At 43.9% G+C, this 17,601-nt stretch overlaps 1 protein-coding gene across 1 annotated transcript in view; it reads right to left on the bottom strand.

Moving 5' to 3' along the window:
* Window positions 1–17,601, bottom strand: part of LOC129864106 (ATP-dependent RNA helicase DQX1-like) — a 32,384-nt gene that overhangs the window by 10,845 nt on the left and 3,938 nt on the right. Inside the window, exons 2-4 of the mRNA XM_055936705.1 lie at window positions 4,247–4,620; window positions 3,715–3,908; window positions 2,949–3,390 (exon numbers count right to left, since the gene is read on the bottom strand). Coding sequence (XP_055792680.1) covers window positions 2,949–3,390; window positions 3,715–3,908; window positions 4,247–4,564 — 954 coding nt within the window. The 5' untranslated portion in view covers window positions 4,565–4,620. The remainder of the gene's footprint in view (window positions 1–2,948; window positions 3,391–3,714; window positions 3,909–4,246; window positions 4,621–17,601) is intronic.

Below are 17,601 nucleotides of genomic sequence, written 5' to 3'. Positions count from 1 at the left end.
AAATGTTAAGTCCTGGTATTCTAAAAATCGTCCAGCCATAACAAAAGTGAATTAGTGGACAAGTAGATAGAGTCATTTAAATGAAATGAGAACATGCTATTTATGCTACCTACATGCAGTGAAATGTAGTGTGTAAGGTACACATTGTCCCCAAATGCATCCACTCTTTCCTCTCTCCACTCTGCCTCTCCAAGTCTATCATTTTTTCCCTCCATATGGCAGCTGAGTGGGAGTAGCTATGCTAACCAGTTAAAGGGATTGCACATAGGGCACAGGGGGCATTTAAAGGGGAAGAGTGGAACCAACTTCTCATCTTTGCCCTTACCCCACCCACTGCCTCCTTGCCCTGGTAAAGTCTCCATACTTTGTAATGGCTTCTTCTACTTAAGCTAGCTAGAACAATGGGTTTTCATTGTTTTAAAAAGTAAAAACATTTATCTATTTGAGCGTATTGGGACCTCTGTCCCTGTGCCCGTTCTCCTTTCTCATGTCTCTCCCCCTCTCGCACCCTCCCTCTTTGTTTCCCTCTCCCTAAACAGACAGTGCTTATCTGTGTCCTTGTTTACTTTGTTTACAGTGAGTCTTAACCAGATCCGTTCTACCTGCCTAGCTAGCTCTGTGCTTTGCAGCCTTGGCATCAACTACTGTACTGAAGTCCTGGTCTGCCTCAGGATTTGAAACCATATCCAGGAATTAGGCGAGGAGCTAGGGTGTGGTGATGTTGACATAGTGGCAGTGTGTGTGTGAGAGAAGTGGACGTGAATATGATGGGGCTCTGTGCTCTCTCTCTCTGCACGGCATGTACAGTTGAAGTCGGAAGTTTACATACGCCTTAGCCAAATACATGTAAACTCAGTTTTTCGCAATTCCTGACATTTAATCCGAGTAATAATTCCCTGTTTTAGGTCAGTTAGGATCACCACTTTATTTTAAGAATGTGAAATGTCAGAATAATAGTAGACAGAATTATTTATTTCAGCTTTTATTTCTTTCATCACATTCCCAGTGGGTCAGGAGTTTACATACACTTAATTAGTATTTGGTAGCATTGCCTTTAAATTGTTTAACTTGGGTCAAATGTTTTGGGTAGCATTCCACAAGCTTCCCACAATTAGTTTGGTGAACTTTGGCCCATTCCTCCTGACAGAGCTGGTGTAACTGAGTCTGGTTTTTAGGCCTCCTTGCTCGCACACGCTTTTCAGTTCTGCCCACAAATATTCTATAGGATTGAGGTCAGAGCTTTGTGATGGCCACTCCAATACCTTGACTTTGTTGTTCTTAAGCCATTTTGCCACAACTTTGGAAGTATGCTTGGAGTCATTGTCCATTTGGAAGAACCATTCCGACCAAGCTTTGACAGATGTCTTGAGATGTTGCTTCAATACAGCCACATAATTTTCCTTTCTCACGAAGCCATCTATTTTGTGAAGTGCACCAGTCCCTCCTGCAGCAAAGCACTCCCACAACATGATGCTGCCACCCCTGTTCTTCACGGTTGGGATGGTATTCTTCGGCTTGCAAGCCTCCCCCTTTTTCCTCCAAACATAACGATGGTCATTATGGCCAAACAGTTCTATCAAACCAGAGGACATTTCTCCAAAAAGTACGATCTTTGTCCACATGTGCAGTAGCAAACCGTAGTCTGGCTTTTTTATGGCGGTTTTGGAGCAGTGGCTTCTTCCTTGCTGAGCGGCCTTTCAGGTTATGTCGATATAGGACTTGTTTTACTGTGGATATACATACTTTTGTACCTGTTTCCGTCAGCATCTTCACAAGGTACTTTGCTGTTGTTCTGGGAATGATTTGCACTTTTTGCAACAAAGTACGTTCATCTCTAGGAGACAGAACGCGTTTCCTTCCTGAATGGTATGACAGCTGCATGGTCCCATGGTGTTTATACTTGCATACTATTGTTTGTACAGATGAACGTGGTACCCTCAGGCGTTTGCAAATTGCTCCCAAGAATGAACCAGACTTGTGGTGGTCTACAAATCTTTTTCTGAGGTCTTGGCTGATTTCTTTTGATTTTCCCATGATGTCAAGCAAAGAAGCACTGAGTTTGAAGGTAGGCCTTGAAATACATCCACCGGTACACCTCCAATAGGCTAATTGACATAATTTGAGTCAATCAGAAGCTTCTAAAGCCATGACATCATTTTCTGGAATTTTCCAAGCTCTTTAAAGGCACAGTCAACTTAGTGTATGTAAACTTCTGACCCACTGGAATTGTGATACAGTGAATTATAAGTGAAATAATCTGTCTGTAAACAATTGTTGGGAAAATGACTTCTGTTATGCACAAAGTAGATGTCCTAACCGACTTGCCAAAACTATAGTTTGTTAACAAGAAATTTGTGGAGTGGTTGAAAAACAAGTTTTAATGACTCCAACCTAAGTGTATGTAAACTTCCAACTTCAACTGTATGTGAATTCTGGATGCGTTAAACAGGACACCTGACCCACCCTGATGCCATTCAGCAGTCTAAGATTACAGTGTCCCTGTTTCTCTGTCCCCAGGGTGAGAGGCAACAACAGACAAGGAAGATGGCATGTTACAAAACACAGCATTAAGAAACAAGACAGTTCAATAGGGATTTACATGTAGAAGGAAGTCTAGCAGAAACTGACAAGAGGTGGGATAGAAAGGAAGGTCATTTAGCAGACACTTTTATCCAAAACGACTTACATTTAACCCATAATATATTCATATACTGTGTGGCCCGTGCGGTAAAATAATACCACAAGTCTGCTGTTGCATGCACCGACTAATCCTAACTAACTCGACCCAATGTAACCCACTGAGCCTTCTGAACCATTTCTCCGTACCAGCAGTAGGACTACTGGGCATCTATTGTCTAATGATATGATAAGGGTAAAAACTGCCCCAGTAGTTGATGAGACTAGCTATATATATTTAGTATAACGTGTGTGTGTGTGTGTGCATCTACCTGGGCACTGGAGAGAAAGACCATGACATCCCCTTCCTCTCCCCTGCGGTGGAGATCCAACACCATGTAACATGCTGCTGCCGCAGACTCCCTCCCTCCAGGATCCCTGTACACCGTTTCCACGACAACCGGTGGCCTCCTCCTTGTCTCTGTGTCGGGTGTATCTCTGACGGGCCGGTCCTCATCCACGACAGGCTCATCCAGCGTTAGAACCGGAACTCCCTCACCCAGGAAGGTGGCGAGGCTGGAGGCAAGGGAGGGGTCGGTGAGGAGGACCACGCGGAGGTCGTCGGGGCGCTGGCAGCACACGTCCAGCAGCAAGCCCAGAAGGACGTCGGAGGGCACAGTGCGCTCCTGAACCTCATCCACCACCAGCACCCCATACTGACGCAGCAGGGGGTCCGACATCATCTCCCCCAGGAGCAGAGAGTCACTGACGAACCTGAGAGAGTGAGGGGGGAGAGAGAGGGTGAGGGGGGAAGAGGGATCAGGGAGAGAAACAACCCCATCCCTTAATCCTATTGTCTTGCACTATTGTAAACCTCAGGGGAGAGAAAGAGAGAGGAGGAAACAAGGACTACAATATTCTTTCCCAGGTCGGGGAGAGCTTAAAGGAGGGTGGATAAATGAGTTAGAAGAAGATGAGTACGAAACGTGCCATATTGGGTGATGTGTGTGTACCCAAGCTTGCACCTATGTGGTATGTGTGTGTACATACACATGCGCCAATGTTCATGCACACCTGGGTGTCTACATCTCTCCTCACCTAAGTAGTGTATCAGGGGTACAGCCATCGTCGTGGGGGACCCAGTAGCCCACCTCCAGGCCCAGACTCAGGTCCATCTCATCAGCCACCCTGAGGGCCAGACTCCCTGCAGCCGCAGCATAGGGCTGGGAACAGCACACCAAGCCCTGAGAGAACTCATGGGACAGGGCGTACTCCACACACCACTGGGGCACCTGGGAGAGAGAGGATGAGGGAGAGAGAAAGAGGGAGACTAAGTGAGAGACTGATATGCACACAAAGTCAGTGTGTATAGCGTGATAGCCTGTGTGCTTAGTTGCTTGAGTTAGTACAGCTGTTTGTCTTTCTGTCTATCTTCAGTGTCTGAATATTGTGTACGTTTGGAGGGTCCCTAACCATATGTGTGTACGAGTGTGAATGTGTGTATCCTATGCCTACCTGTATGTTTGGCATGTTTCCCCACCTTTGCTTTCTCTTGGCTCTTCATCACCAGTGCTAATGTGTGTGTCTATACCTGTTTGCGTGTTTTGTATGTACTTTGCATGCCTCTTACCTGTGTGCTCTTGCCTGTGCCACTGGGGGCACTGACCACCACCATGCTATGTGTCTCCAGGTGCTCCAGCAGGCGGTACTTGAGGCCCCACAAGGGAAGCGTCTTCCTCTCCTCCAGCAGAGAGTAGTAGCGTGATGAGAAGGGCAAGCCATCATACGGGTTCACCTCCAGGTCCCCCAGGCCGCCCTCCTCCCCCACCTCATCCTCTAGGTCCCCGGACAGTAGAGAGGACATGGAGAGAGAGTCTAGGGTGGAGGGGGGGCGGAGGGTGGCGGGGGACGTTGTCAAGGGGGTGGCCACGGAGGGTGACGACATCATCACAGGGTGGGTTTGGGAGAGGGGATGTGGGTGGTAACGGAGTGACTGGAGATTACCTGGGAAGAGGATCAGAGAAGAGATGCTGTTGTGTTGAAAGTTGTATAGCAAGTTTTAGATTTCACCCAACTTAGTTGATTGACCCCTGTCACTGAAGGAAATGAAATATACACTATCAGTCAAACGTTTGAACACACCTACTCATTACAGGTTTTTTAAATATTTTTTACTATTTTCTACATTGTAGAAATAACACATATGAGAGATCATGTATAAACCAAAAAAAGTGTTAAACAAATCAAAATATATTTTATATTTAAGATTCTTCAAAGTAGCCACCCTTTGCCTTGATGACAGCTTTGCACACTCTTGGCATTCCCTCAACCAGCTTGATGAGGTAGTCACCTGGAATACATTTAAATTAATAGGTGGCTTGTTAAAAGTTAATTTGTGGAATTTCTTTCCTTCTTAATGCGTTTCAGCCAATCAGTTGTGTTGTGACAAGGTAGGGGGGTATACAAAAGATAGCCATATTTGGTAAAAGACCAAGTCCATATTATGGTGAGAACTGCTGAAATAAGCAAAGAGAAACGACAGGACAGAGGGCGCTGTTTTCACTTTGGGGGAAAATCGTGCCCAATTTAAACGGCCTCGTACTCAATTCTTGCTCGTACAATATGCATAATATTATTACTATTGGATAGAAAACACTCTCTAGTTTCTAAAACTGTTTGAATTATATCTGTGAGTAAAACAGAACTCCTTTTGCAGCAAACTTCCTGATAGGAAGTGGAAAATCTGAAATCGATGCACTCTTCTAGGGGCTGCCTATTAAAGTCCTTGTTATTTATTAGTTTAGATGCACTTCATACGTCTTCCATTAGATGTCGACAAGCAGTGAGAGAAGAAATTGAGTGTGTAACTTGATCTGGACTCAAAATATAGCTCTTGGCATGACGTGTCACCAGTTTCCTGTTTTCTGGAGAGCGCGAGGAGGGACCTGGATTTGCCTTCTCATAAGCTGCCGTTATGGACGACTAATATCTCCGGCTTTGATTTTATTTGATACATGTGACAATATCATCGTAAAGTATGTTTTTTCAATATAGTTTAATCAGATTATTGAATTTTTTTCGTGAGTTTTGCCATGTTCCGTTCTCTTCCGTTTGTTGACATGGAGAGATTCGCGCCACTTGGCAAGTGTGCTTGCTAAATCGAGAGGGAAAAAGGCCGTTCTAAATCCAAACAACGATTGTTCCCGACAAAGGACCCTTTGTACAACATTCTGATGAAAGATCAGCAAAAGTAGGACCCATTTTATGATGCTATTTCATATATCTGTCGAACATGTTGTGCTAGTCGTTTGCGCCCAGCTTTTGGGTACTCTCTCGCTATACCTAAACTGGATGTCGTAATGAAGTTATTTTTTTGAATTCTAACACGGCGATTGCATTAAGAACTAATGTATCTATCATTTCCTATACAACATGTATTTTTTAGTTATGTTTATGAATAGTCATTTGGTCAGAATATGTGTGTCAGAAAAAGTGTCAGAAAAATATCCGGACGTTGTGGGAAAAATATGCTAAGTTAGCACAATGTATAACCACTGATTTCAGCTCTAAATATGCACATTTTCGAACAAACCATAAGTGTATGTATAACCTGATGTTATAGGACTGTCATCTGATGAAGCTTATCAAGGTTAAAAAATTATATATCTTTTGCTGGTTTGTCACGATCGCTAACTTTTACTACTGGGGAATGGCTTGCGTTTCTGGCTATTGTGGTAAGCTAATATAACGCTATATTGTGTTTTCGCTGTAAAACACTTAAGAAATCGGAAATATTGGCTGGAATCACAAGATGCCTGTCTTTCATTTGCTGTACACCATGTATTTTTCAGAAATGTTTTATGATGAGTATTTAGGTATTTGACGCTGGTGTCTGTAATTATTCTGTCTGCTTTCGGTGCAATTTCTGATTGTAGCTGCAATGTAAACTATGATTTATAACTGAAATATGCACATTTTTCCAAAAAAAACATATGCTATACAATAAATATGTTATCAGACTGTCATCTGATGAAGTTGTTTGTTGGTTAGTTTGGTTGGTTGGTTCTTGGTTAGTTAGCTTGGCTTTGTGCATGCTACCTGTGCTGTGAAAAATGTCTGTCCTTTTATGTATTTGGTGGTGAGCTAACATAAATATACGTGCTGTTTTCGCTGTAAAACATTTTAAAAATCGGACATGTTGGCTGGATTCACAAGATGTGTACCTTTCATTTGCTGTATTGGACTTGTTAATGTGTGAAAGTTAAATATTTCTAAAAAATATAATTTTGAATTTCGCGCTCTGCCTTTTCAGTGGAATGTGGGAGGAGTTCCGCTGGCGGAACGCCAGAGTCAGACAGGTTAAGACATGAAGGTCAGTCAATCAGAAAAGTGTCAAAAACTTAGAACATTTCTTCAAGTGCAGTCGCAAAAACCATCAAGCGCTATGATGAAACTGGCTCTCATGAGGACTGCCACAGGAAAGGAATACCCAGAGTTACCTCTGCTGCAGGGGATACGTTTATTAGAGTTAACTGCACCTCAGATTGCATCCCAAAGAAATGCTTCACAGAGTTCAACAGACACATCTCAACATCAACTGTTCAGAGGAGACTACGTGAATCAGGCCTTCATGGTGGAATTGCTGCAAAGAAACCACTATGAAAGGACACCAATAAGAAGAAGAGACTTGCTTGGGCCAAGAAACCCGAGCAATGGACATTAGACCGGTGGAAATCTGTCCTTAAATCTGATGAGTCCAAATTTTAGATTTTTGGTTCCAACCGCTGTGTCTTTGTGAGACGCAGAGTAGGTGAACGGATGATCTTTCATGTGTGGTTCCCACCATGGAGCATGCAGGAGGAGGTATGATGGTGTGGGGGTGCTTTGCTGGTGACACTGTCTGTGATTTATTTAGAATTGTCACGTTCCTGACCTGTTTTCTGTTATTTTTGTATGTGTTTAGTTGGTCAGGACGTGAGTTGGGGTGGTCATTCTCTGTTATGTGTTTCTATGTTTAGGTCGTTTGTAATTAGCCTTATATGGTTCTCAATCAGGGACAGGTGTTTGACGTTTTCCTCTGATTGAGAACCATATAAAGGTAGGCTGTTCACACTGTTTGTTTGTGGGTGGTTGTCTCCTGTGTCTGTGTATGTTGCACCATACGTGACTGTTTCGGTTTGTTCATTCGTTTGCTGTAGTCTGTACCTGTTCGTGCGTTCTTCGTGTTATATGTAAGTGCTCAGAGTTCAGGTCTGTCTACGTCGTTTTGTTATTTTGTTAATCATTTCAAGTGTTTTTTCGTGTTCGTCTTCGTCTTTAAATAAACATGTATATGTCAAACTATCACGCTGCGCTTTGGTCCAATCCCTACTTCCGAAGAGGAGGAGGACAATCGTTACAAGAATTCAAGGCACACTTAACCAGCATGGCTACCACAGCATTCTGCAGTGATACACCATCCCATCTGGTTTGCGTTTAGTGGGACTATCATATGTTTTTCAACAGGACAATGACCCAACACACCTCCAGGCTGTGTGAGGGTTATTTGACCAAGAAGGAGAGTGAATAAGATGTATAAACTGATGGTAGAAGTCTAAGTGTTATTGTTTATTAGTTTACTCCAATTGGGGGAAAGGTGATAGGGTTTGCGGGGAATAATAAAGGTATATTCAAAAAAAAATATATATATATATATCTATATAGGTATGTATATATATATGTATGCATATGTATGGGTATGTACGTGTATGTATATGGATATATATATTTACCAGAAAAAGATATGGGGGATTGGAAATGATGCAGACAATTACATTGATGGAAGCAACAATCTTTCCGCAATATTAAGCTGATCCACCCCTATAGAAAAAAAGGGGGGGGGGGGGGGAGAGTGATGGAGTGGTGCATCAGATGGCCTGGCCTCTACAATCACCCGACCTCAACCCAACCGCAGAGTGAAGGAAAAGCAGCCAACAAGCGCTTAGCATATGGGGGAACTCATTCAAAATGGTTGGAAAAGCATTCCAGCTGAAGCTGGTTGAGAGAATGCCAAGTGTGCAAAGCTGTCATCAAGGCAAAGGGTGGCTACTTTGAAGAATCTCAAATGTAAAATATATTTTGATGTGTTTAACACTTTTTTGGTTACTGCATGATTCCATATGTGTTATTTAATAGTTTTGATGTAAAGAAAAATACTTGAATGAGTAGGTTTTTCCAAACTCTTGACTGGTATTGTATATCATATGTTATTTCAAAAATATGATGTATGATTCTGAGAGAGAAAGTTTAATGTAGTGTAAGAAGCCTCAAACCTTTCACAGGGCAATGTCAACCTTGACTAAATACATATATAGTAACAGTTGTGCTATACAGAGTGCATCATTTCTAGTGTAGTCACTGAAGGCCTAGGAAGTCAGACAGCTTCAGTCAGAAAGCACAGAGCAGCTGTAGCTCTGTACAGCAGCTGTGGGCCTGTGCTATCCCATTCACTCCTGGAATGTCTGCATTTGCACAGTAGACATTAAGCAATACACAGACTTGCACTTACTGACACATGTACTCACTTATGGTTAACACCCACTCTAGACTGAGGCTGTATTTGTACATTCACAAGAAATCTCTGATAAACATGGTATAAGAGTAACTTAACTAAAACGATGGATAAAATAATTGATATGACTCTAAGATGGGTGGGATGGGTACAATATGAATATACTGCATGAAATAAGTAGGCTACGGTTCTGTCATGACGTTCTTACATACAAGGTAATAAGAGCTTGGGTAGATTTTGTAAGAGGCAAGAGGTTTGGCCTAGCTACACTATATACACAAAAGTATGTGGACACCCCTTTAAATTAGTGGATTTGGCCATTTCAGCCACACCGGTTACTGACACACACACAGCAATGCAATCTCCATAGACAAACATTGGCAGTAGAATGGCCTTACTGAAGAGCTCAGTGACTTTCAATGTGGCACCATCATAACCTTTCAAACAAGTCAGTTTGTCAAATTTCTGCTCTGCTAGAGTTGCCCCAGTCAACTGTAACAGGCTGACTACACCGCTCGCGTCGTGTGTGTGAGCGTTGCAAAATAAATTTAGAAATGTTATTAAATTATTGCGCGCACCAACGAGCGCCTGCGTTGCCAAGAGCTAAAATATAATTCAGTTCTATTTCTGATGCAGATCGCACTGCAAGTTCTGCCTCTCCCATCTCCTCATTGGTTTATAGAAGCAGGTACCCACGTGCCATCTCCTCAATGGTTATACTCAGTGGGTGACTGAAAGACGAATGAAGTCAGTGGCGGTAATGCACCTAATTTATGAAAGTTGCCAATCGCAATATAAAGTCAAGAGAAGAAAAAGCATGGAAGGAGGAGAGATGACTAGAAAAGATTCAGTTGACCGTTTTATGTTTGGATTAATTGGCAGAGTAGAGGGCCTTGTGCATTTCAGGTAAAATAACAACTCAATGTTTATATCCCAGGACAAATTAGCTCGCAACAGCATGCTAGCTAAAAAGGACAAATTAGCTAGCAAGTGCAAGCTAGCTAGCTAAATTACCATAAATGCTTCTCGACCTGTCCCCAAATTAATACAATTGGTTCAGAGTTTGTTTTGATATTTTAACCTGCATGTACATTTATGCACGATGGCGTACGATGGCGCACACGCGCAGCCGGTTTGGGTTCCGTGTGAGTGCTGTTATTGTGAAGTGGAAACGTCTAGGAGCAGTGTTGTGTTCGAGACCATCTAAAGCGAGACCGATTCAAAACCAAGACCGGAGCAAATCGAGTCCGAGTCAAGACCAAGACCTGAGGGGGGAGCGAGACCGGGAGGGAGACGAGGGGTCCGAGACCAAGTCAAGACCAAGATCAGAAAAATACGAGTCCAATTCAAGACCATAATTGTAATTTTGTCAAATCACCACCATAATAAGAGTTTAAAATGTCCAGTATGTCTGTGTCATATTTCAGAACAACATATGGTGCTTCTACACCTGCATTGCTTGCTGTTTGGGGTTTTAGGCTGGGTTTCTGTACAGCACTTTGAGATATCAGCTGATGTACGAAGGGCTATATCACAGACCTGTTAGTTTTTCTTTAAGAAGGCCTCCTGTTCTCCACTCATTACCTGTATTAACTGCACCTGTTTGAACTCGTTACCTGTATAAAAGACACCTGTCCACACACTCAAACAGATTCCAACCTCTCAACAATGGCCAAGACCAGAGAGCTGTGTAAGGACATTAGGGATAAAATTGTAGACCTGCACAAGGCTGGGATGGGCTACAGGACAATAGGCAAGCAGCTTGGTGAGAAGGCAACAACTGTTGGCGCAATTATTAGAAAATGGAAGAAGTTCAAGATGACGGTCAATCACCCTCGGTCTGGGGCTCCACCCTCGGTCTGGGGCTCTCACCTTGTGGGACATCAATAATCATGAGGAAGGTGAGGGATCAGCCCAGAACTACACGGCAGGACCTGGTCAAAGACCTGAAGAGAGCTAGGACCACAGTCTCAAAGAAAACCATTAGTAACACACTACGCCGTCATGGATTAAAATCCTGCAGCGCACGCAAGGTCCCCTTGCTCAAGCCAGCGCATGTCCAGGCCCGTCTGAAGTTTGCCAATGACCATCTGGATGATCCAGAGGAGGAATGGGAGAAGGTCATGTGGTCTGATGAGACAAAAATATAGCTTTTTGGTCTAAACTCCACTCGCCGTGTTTGGAGGAAGAAGAAGGATGAGTACAACCCCAAGAACACCATCCCAACCGTGAAGCATGGAGGTGGAAACATCATTCTTTGGGGACGCTTTTCTGCAAAGGGGACAGGACGACTGCACCGTATTGAGGGGAGGATGGATGGGGCCATGTATCGCGAGATCTTGGCCAACAACCTCCTTCCTTCAGTAAGAGCATTGAAGATGGGTCGTGGCTGGGTCTTCCAGCATGACAACGACCCGAAACACACAGCCAGGGCAACTAAGGAGTGGCTCCGTAAGAAGCATCTCAAGGTACTGGAGTGGCCTAGCCAGACTCCAGACCTGAACCCAATAGAAAATCTTTGGAGGGAGCTGAAATCCGTATTGCCCAGCGACAGCCCCGAAACCTGAAGGATCTGGAGAAGGTCTGTATGGAGGAGTGGGCCAAAATCCCTGCTGCAGTGTGTGCAAACCTGGTCAAGAACTACAGGAAACGTATGATCTCTGTAATTGCAAACAAAGGTTTCTGTACCAAATATTAAGTTCTGCTTTTCTGATTTATCAAATACTTATGTCATGCAATAAAATGCAAATTAATTACTTAAAAATCATACAATGTGATTTTCTGGATTTTTGTTTTAGATTCCGTCTCTCGCAGTTGATGTTTACCTTGATAAAAATGACAGACCTCTACATGCTTTGCAAGTAGGAAAACCTGCAAAATTGTCAATGTCAAATACTTGTTCTCCCCACTATATATATATATACACATATTTCACCTTTATTTAACCAGGTAAGCCAGTTGAGAACAAGTTCTCATTTACAACTGCGACCTGGCCAAGATAAAGCAAAGCAATGTGACAGAAACAACAACACAGAATTACAAATAAACAAACATACAGTCAATGACACAAAAGAAAAGAAAAATAGAAACAAATTCTATGTACAGAGTGTGCAAATGTAGAAGAGTAGGGAGGTAGGCAATAAATAGACCCAGGAGGCAAAAATAATTACAATTTAGCATTAATACTGGAGTGATAGATGTGCAGATGATGAATGTGCAAGTAGAGATACTGGGGTGCAAAAGAACAAGAGGGTAAGTAATAATATGGGGATGAGGTAGTCGGGTGTGCTATTTACAGATTGGCTGTGTACAGGTACAGTGATAGGTAAGCTGCTAAGACAGCTGATGCTTAAAGTTAGGGAGGGAGTTATAAGACTCCCTCCCTATAAGACTTTTTGCAATTCGTTCCAGTCATTGGCAGCAGAGAACTGGAAGGAAAAGTGGCCAAAGGAAGTGTTTGCTTTGGGGATGACCCGTGCAATATACCTGCTGGAGCGTGTGCTATGGGTGGGCGTTGCAATGGTAACCAGTGAGCAGAGAGTAGGCGGGGCTTTACTTAGCAAAGACTTATAGATGACCTGGAGCCAGTGGGTTTGGCGACTGATATGTAGTGAGGGCCAGCCAACGAGAGCATACAGGTCACAGTGGTGGGTAGTATATGGGGCTTTGGTGATAAAACGGATTGCACTGTGATAGACTACATCCAGTTTGCTGAGTAGAGTGTTGGGGGCTTGAGTGAAGCATGAGTGAAGGATACTTTGTTATGAAATAGGAAGCCGAATCTAGATTTAATTTTGGATTGGAGATGCTTAATGTGAGTCTGGAAGGAGAGTTTACAGTGTAACCAGACACCTAGGTATTTGTAGTTGTCCACATATTCTAGGTCAGAACCGTCCAGAGTAGGGATGACAGTTGGGCAGGAGGGTGCGGGCAGCAATCGGTTGAGGAGCATGCACTTAGTTTTACTAGCATTTAAAAGCAGTTGGAGGCCACGGAAGGAGTGTTGTATGGCGTTGAAGCTCGTTTGGAGGTTTGTTAACACAGTGTCCAAAGAAGGGCCAGATGTATACAGAATGGTGTTGTCTGCGTAGAGGTGGATCAGAGAATCACCAGCAGCAAGAGCGACATCATTGATATATATAGAGAAAAGAGTTGGCCCGAGAATTGAACCCTGTGGCACCCCCATAGAGAATGCCAGAGGTCCGGACAACAGGCCCTCCGATTTGACACACTGAACTCTATCTGAGAAGTAGTTGGTGAACCAGACGAGGCAGTCATTTGAGAAGCCAAGGCTAGAGTCTGCCGATAAGAATGCGGTGATTGACAGAGTTGAAGGCCTTGGCCAGGTCGATGAAGATGGCTGCAAAGTACTGTCTTTTATCGATGGTGGTTATGATATTGTTTAGGACTTTGATCATGGCTGAGGTGCACCCATGACCAGCTCGGAAACCAGATTGCATAGTGGAAAAGGTATGGTGGGATTCGAAATGGTCGGTGATCTGTTTATTAACTTGGCTTTCGAAGACTTTAGAAAGACAGGGCAGGATGGATATAGGTCTATAACAGTTTGGGTCTAGAGTGTCTCCCCTTTTGAAGAGGGGGATGACCGCGGCAGATTTCCAATCTTTGGGGATCTCAGATGATACGAAAGAGAGGTTGAAGAGGCTAGTAATAGGGGTTGCAACAATTTTGACTAATACTTTTAGAGAGGGTCCAGATTGTCTAGCCCAGCTGATTTGTACGGGTCCAGATTTTGCAGCTTTTTCAGAACATCAGCTGTCTGGATTTGGGTGAAGGAGAAGCAGGGGGGGTTAGGAAAGTTGCTGCAGGGGTGCTGAGATGTTGGCCAGGGTAGGGGTAGCTAGGTGGAAAGCATTGCCAGCCGTGGAAAAATGCTTATTGAAATGATTGATTATCGTAGATTTATCGGTGGTGACAGTGTTTCCTATCCTCAGTGCAGTGGGCCGCTGGGAAGAGGTGCTCTTATTCTCCATGGACCTTACAGTGTCCCAAAACGTTTGGGAATTAGTGCTACAGAAAGCAAATTTCTGTTTGAAAGAGCTAGCCTTAGCTTTCCTGACTGACTGAGTATATTGGTTCCTGACTTCCCGGAAAAGTTGCATATCGCGGGGGCTATTTGATGCTAATGCAGAACGCCACAGGATGTTTTTGTGCTGGTCAAGGGCAGACAAGTCTGGGGTGAACCAAGGGCTGTATCTGTTCTTAGTTCTACATTTTTTGAACGGGGCATGCTTATTTTAGATGGAGAGGAAAGCACTTTTGAAGAGCAACCAGGTATCCTCTACTGATGGGATGAGGTCAATATCCTTCTAGGATACCCAGTCCAGGTTAATTAGAAAGGCCTGCTCGCTGAAGTGTTTTAGGGAGCGTTTGACAGTGATGAGGGGTGGTTGTTTGACCGAGGACCCAATACGCACGCAGCCAATGAGGCATTGATCGCTGAGATCCTGGTTGAAGACAGCAGAGGTGTATTTAGAGGGCAGGTTGGTCAGGATGATATCTAAGAGGGTGCCCATGGTTACGGGTTTAGGGTTGTACCTGGTAGGTTCCTTGATGATTTGTGTGAGATTGAGGGCATCTAGCTTAGATTGTAGGACCCGGGGTGTTAAGCATGTCCCAGTTTAGATCACCTAACATTACGAACTCTGAAGATAGATGGGGGAGCGATCAATTCACATATGGAGTCCAGGGCACAACTGGGGGCCAAAGGGGGGTCTATAACAAGCGGCAACGGTGAGAGACTTGTTTCTGGAAAGGTGGATTTTTAAAATTAGAAGCTCGAATTGTTTGGGCACAGACCTGGATAGTATGAAAGAACTCTGCAGACTATCTCTGCAGTAGATTGCAACTGGTGGCGTTCCTAAGCCAGGATTCAGACACGGCTAGGACATCCGGGTTGGCCGAGTGTGCTAAAGCAGTGGATAAAATAAACTTAGAGAGGAGGCTTCTAATGTTAACATGCATGAAACCAATGTTTTTACGATTACAGAAGTTAACAAATGAGAACGCCTGGGGAATGGGAGTGATGCTGGGGGCTGCATGGCCTGGGTTAACCTCCACATCACCAGAGGAACAAAGGAGGAGTAGGATAAGAGTACAGCTAAAGGCTAAAAGAACTGGTTGTCTAGTGCGTTCGGAACAGAGAGTAAAAGGAGCAGGTTTCTGGGCGCGGAAGAATAGATTCAAGGCATAATGTACAGACAATGGTATGGTAGAATGTGAGTACAGTGGAGGTAAGCCTAGGCATTGAGTGACGTTTTGTCTCTAGAGGCACCATTTAAGCCAAGTGCGGTCACCGCATATGTGGGGGGTGGAACATAAGGGCTAGCTAAGGCATATTGAGCAGGACTGGAGGCTCTACAGTGAAATAAGACAAAAATTACTAACCAAAACAGCAATAGACAAGGCATATTGACATGAGGGAGAGCCATGTGTAGCCGAGTGATCATAGGGTCCAGTGACTAGCTAGGCGAGCTGGAGTCACGGCGATTCAGACAGTTAGCAGGTTGGGGCTAGCAGCAGGCTAGCAGATGGGCCTCAGGGGAACATCCCAACGGGAGAGTCTGTTGAAACCCCCTTGGACGGTTACGTCGGCAGACCAGTCGTGATGGATCGGCAGGGCTCCGTGTCTTTAGCAAAGGGTCCAGGCCAATTGGCAGAAGAGGTATTGAAGCCCAGGAATTATCTGATGGAATTCTTCAGCTAGCCGGGAGAAGGGCCTAGCTCCAGGCTAGCTCCAGGCTAACCGGTGTTTGCTTCGGGACAGAAACTCCCTCAGATGGTTACGTCGGTAGACCAGTCATGATGGATCGGCGGGGCTCCGTGTCGGCAGCAAAGCGTCCAGGCCAATTGGCAAAAGAGGTAATTGAAGCCTAGGGATTGCTTGATGGAATCTCTTCGGCTAGCCGGGAGATGGGCCTAGTTCGAGGCTAGCTCCAGGCTAACTGGTGCTTGCATCGGGACAGAGACGTTAGACAGGAGTAGCCACTCAGATAGCAGCTAGCTATCTTTGATGATCCGGAGTAAAGGTTCAGAGCTTGCGGTAGGAATCCGAAGATGTGGTAGAGAAAAGCACTCCGATATGCTCTGGGTAGATATCGCGCTGTGCAGGCTGGCAGGAGTTGCCCGGGCTGAGGCTGGCAGTCCGCGTTAACGGTGATGACCGCTAGCAGTGGCTAACTGACTACTAGCTGGTAGCTAGTTAGCTCGCTAGCTTCTGAAGGGGGTTCAAAAGAGTAAAAATAGCAGATCCATACCACATTGGGTGAGGCGGGTTGCAGGAGAGTATGTTCAGTCCGTAGATGGAAAATTAGATTTAAAAAAAGAATACAAATATATCTGAAGAAAAACAATATATACAAGGGACGGGACATCCCCACTGCTACGCCATCTTGGAAAGAAGACGGCAGGATGATTAGTTAGTCATAAATGATGACTAACCCAAACACAGTAGGGAACAATGAGGGCTAAGGATTTATAAAATAACAAATATTAATAATTATTTTTGATGATGTTCTGATTTAATCTCTTCAGTTTTTGTTAGAAAATGAAAGGGTTAACACCGAAAACCAAAATAATATCCAATCAGGATTTTTCTTTGGTGGTCTATGAGGAGATAAATCTACCTAGCTAAGTCAGCCATTGGCTAGGCCATCAGACGCTTGAATGAAGGCATCTGCCATTTAACTGTACAATTGCAACATTTTGGAGTGCAACTTGAAATGAGTGGGACCATTTTTACAAATATTTATGGAAACGTCTGCCTTCTTGAAGGCCATCAGGCCACTGTACAATAGCAAGAAGTTACGTTTTCTGCAATGGGAAGTACTAGTTTCAATTGGGTAATGCTTAGCCTAATGGTTGTGTTTTTGAATTCTTATTGGGACCTACTAGCTTATTTTGTCCGAGTGAATGAACTGCTTATCCTTTATTAAAGTGACCAGTGATTCCATGACTATGTACAGTGCCTTGGGGATGCTAAAAAAATATATTTTTTAAAATGTTTGCTAATATATAACAAATACAAAACAGATATACGTTATTTACATAAGTATTCAGACCCTTTGCTATGAGACTCGATATTGAGCATCCTGTTTCCATTGATCATCCTTGAGATGTTTCTACAACTTGATTAGAGTCCACCTGTGGTAAATTCAATTGATTGGACATGATTTAGAAAGGCACACACCTGTCTATATAAGGTCCCACAGTTGACACTGCATGTCAGAGCAAAAACCAAGTCATGAGGTCAAAGGATTTGTCCTTTAAAGCGCCGAGATAGGATAGTGTCGAGGCACAGATCTGGTGAAGGGTACCAAAAAATGTCTGCAGCATTGACGGTCCCCAAGAACACAATGGCGTCATTCATTCTTAAATGGAAGAAGTTTGGAATCAAAGACTCTTCCTAGAGCTGG

The sequence above is a fragment of the Salvelinus fontinalis genome, chromosome 10, assembly GCF_029448725.1.
Source record: "Salvelinus fontinalis isolate EN_2023a chromosome 10, ASM2944872v1, whole genome shotgun sequence".
In the NCBI taxonomy this organism is placed as follows: Eukaryota; Metazoa; Chordata; class Actinopteri; order Salmoniformes; family Salmonidae; genus Salvelinus; species Salvelinus fontinalis.
This window is presented reverse-complemented; position numbering and strand designations above follow the sequence as displayed.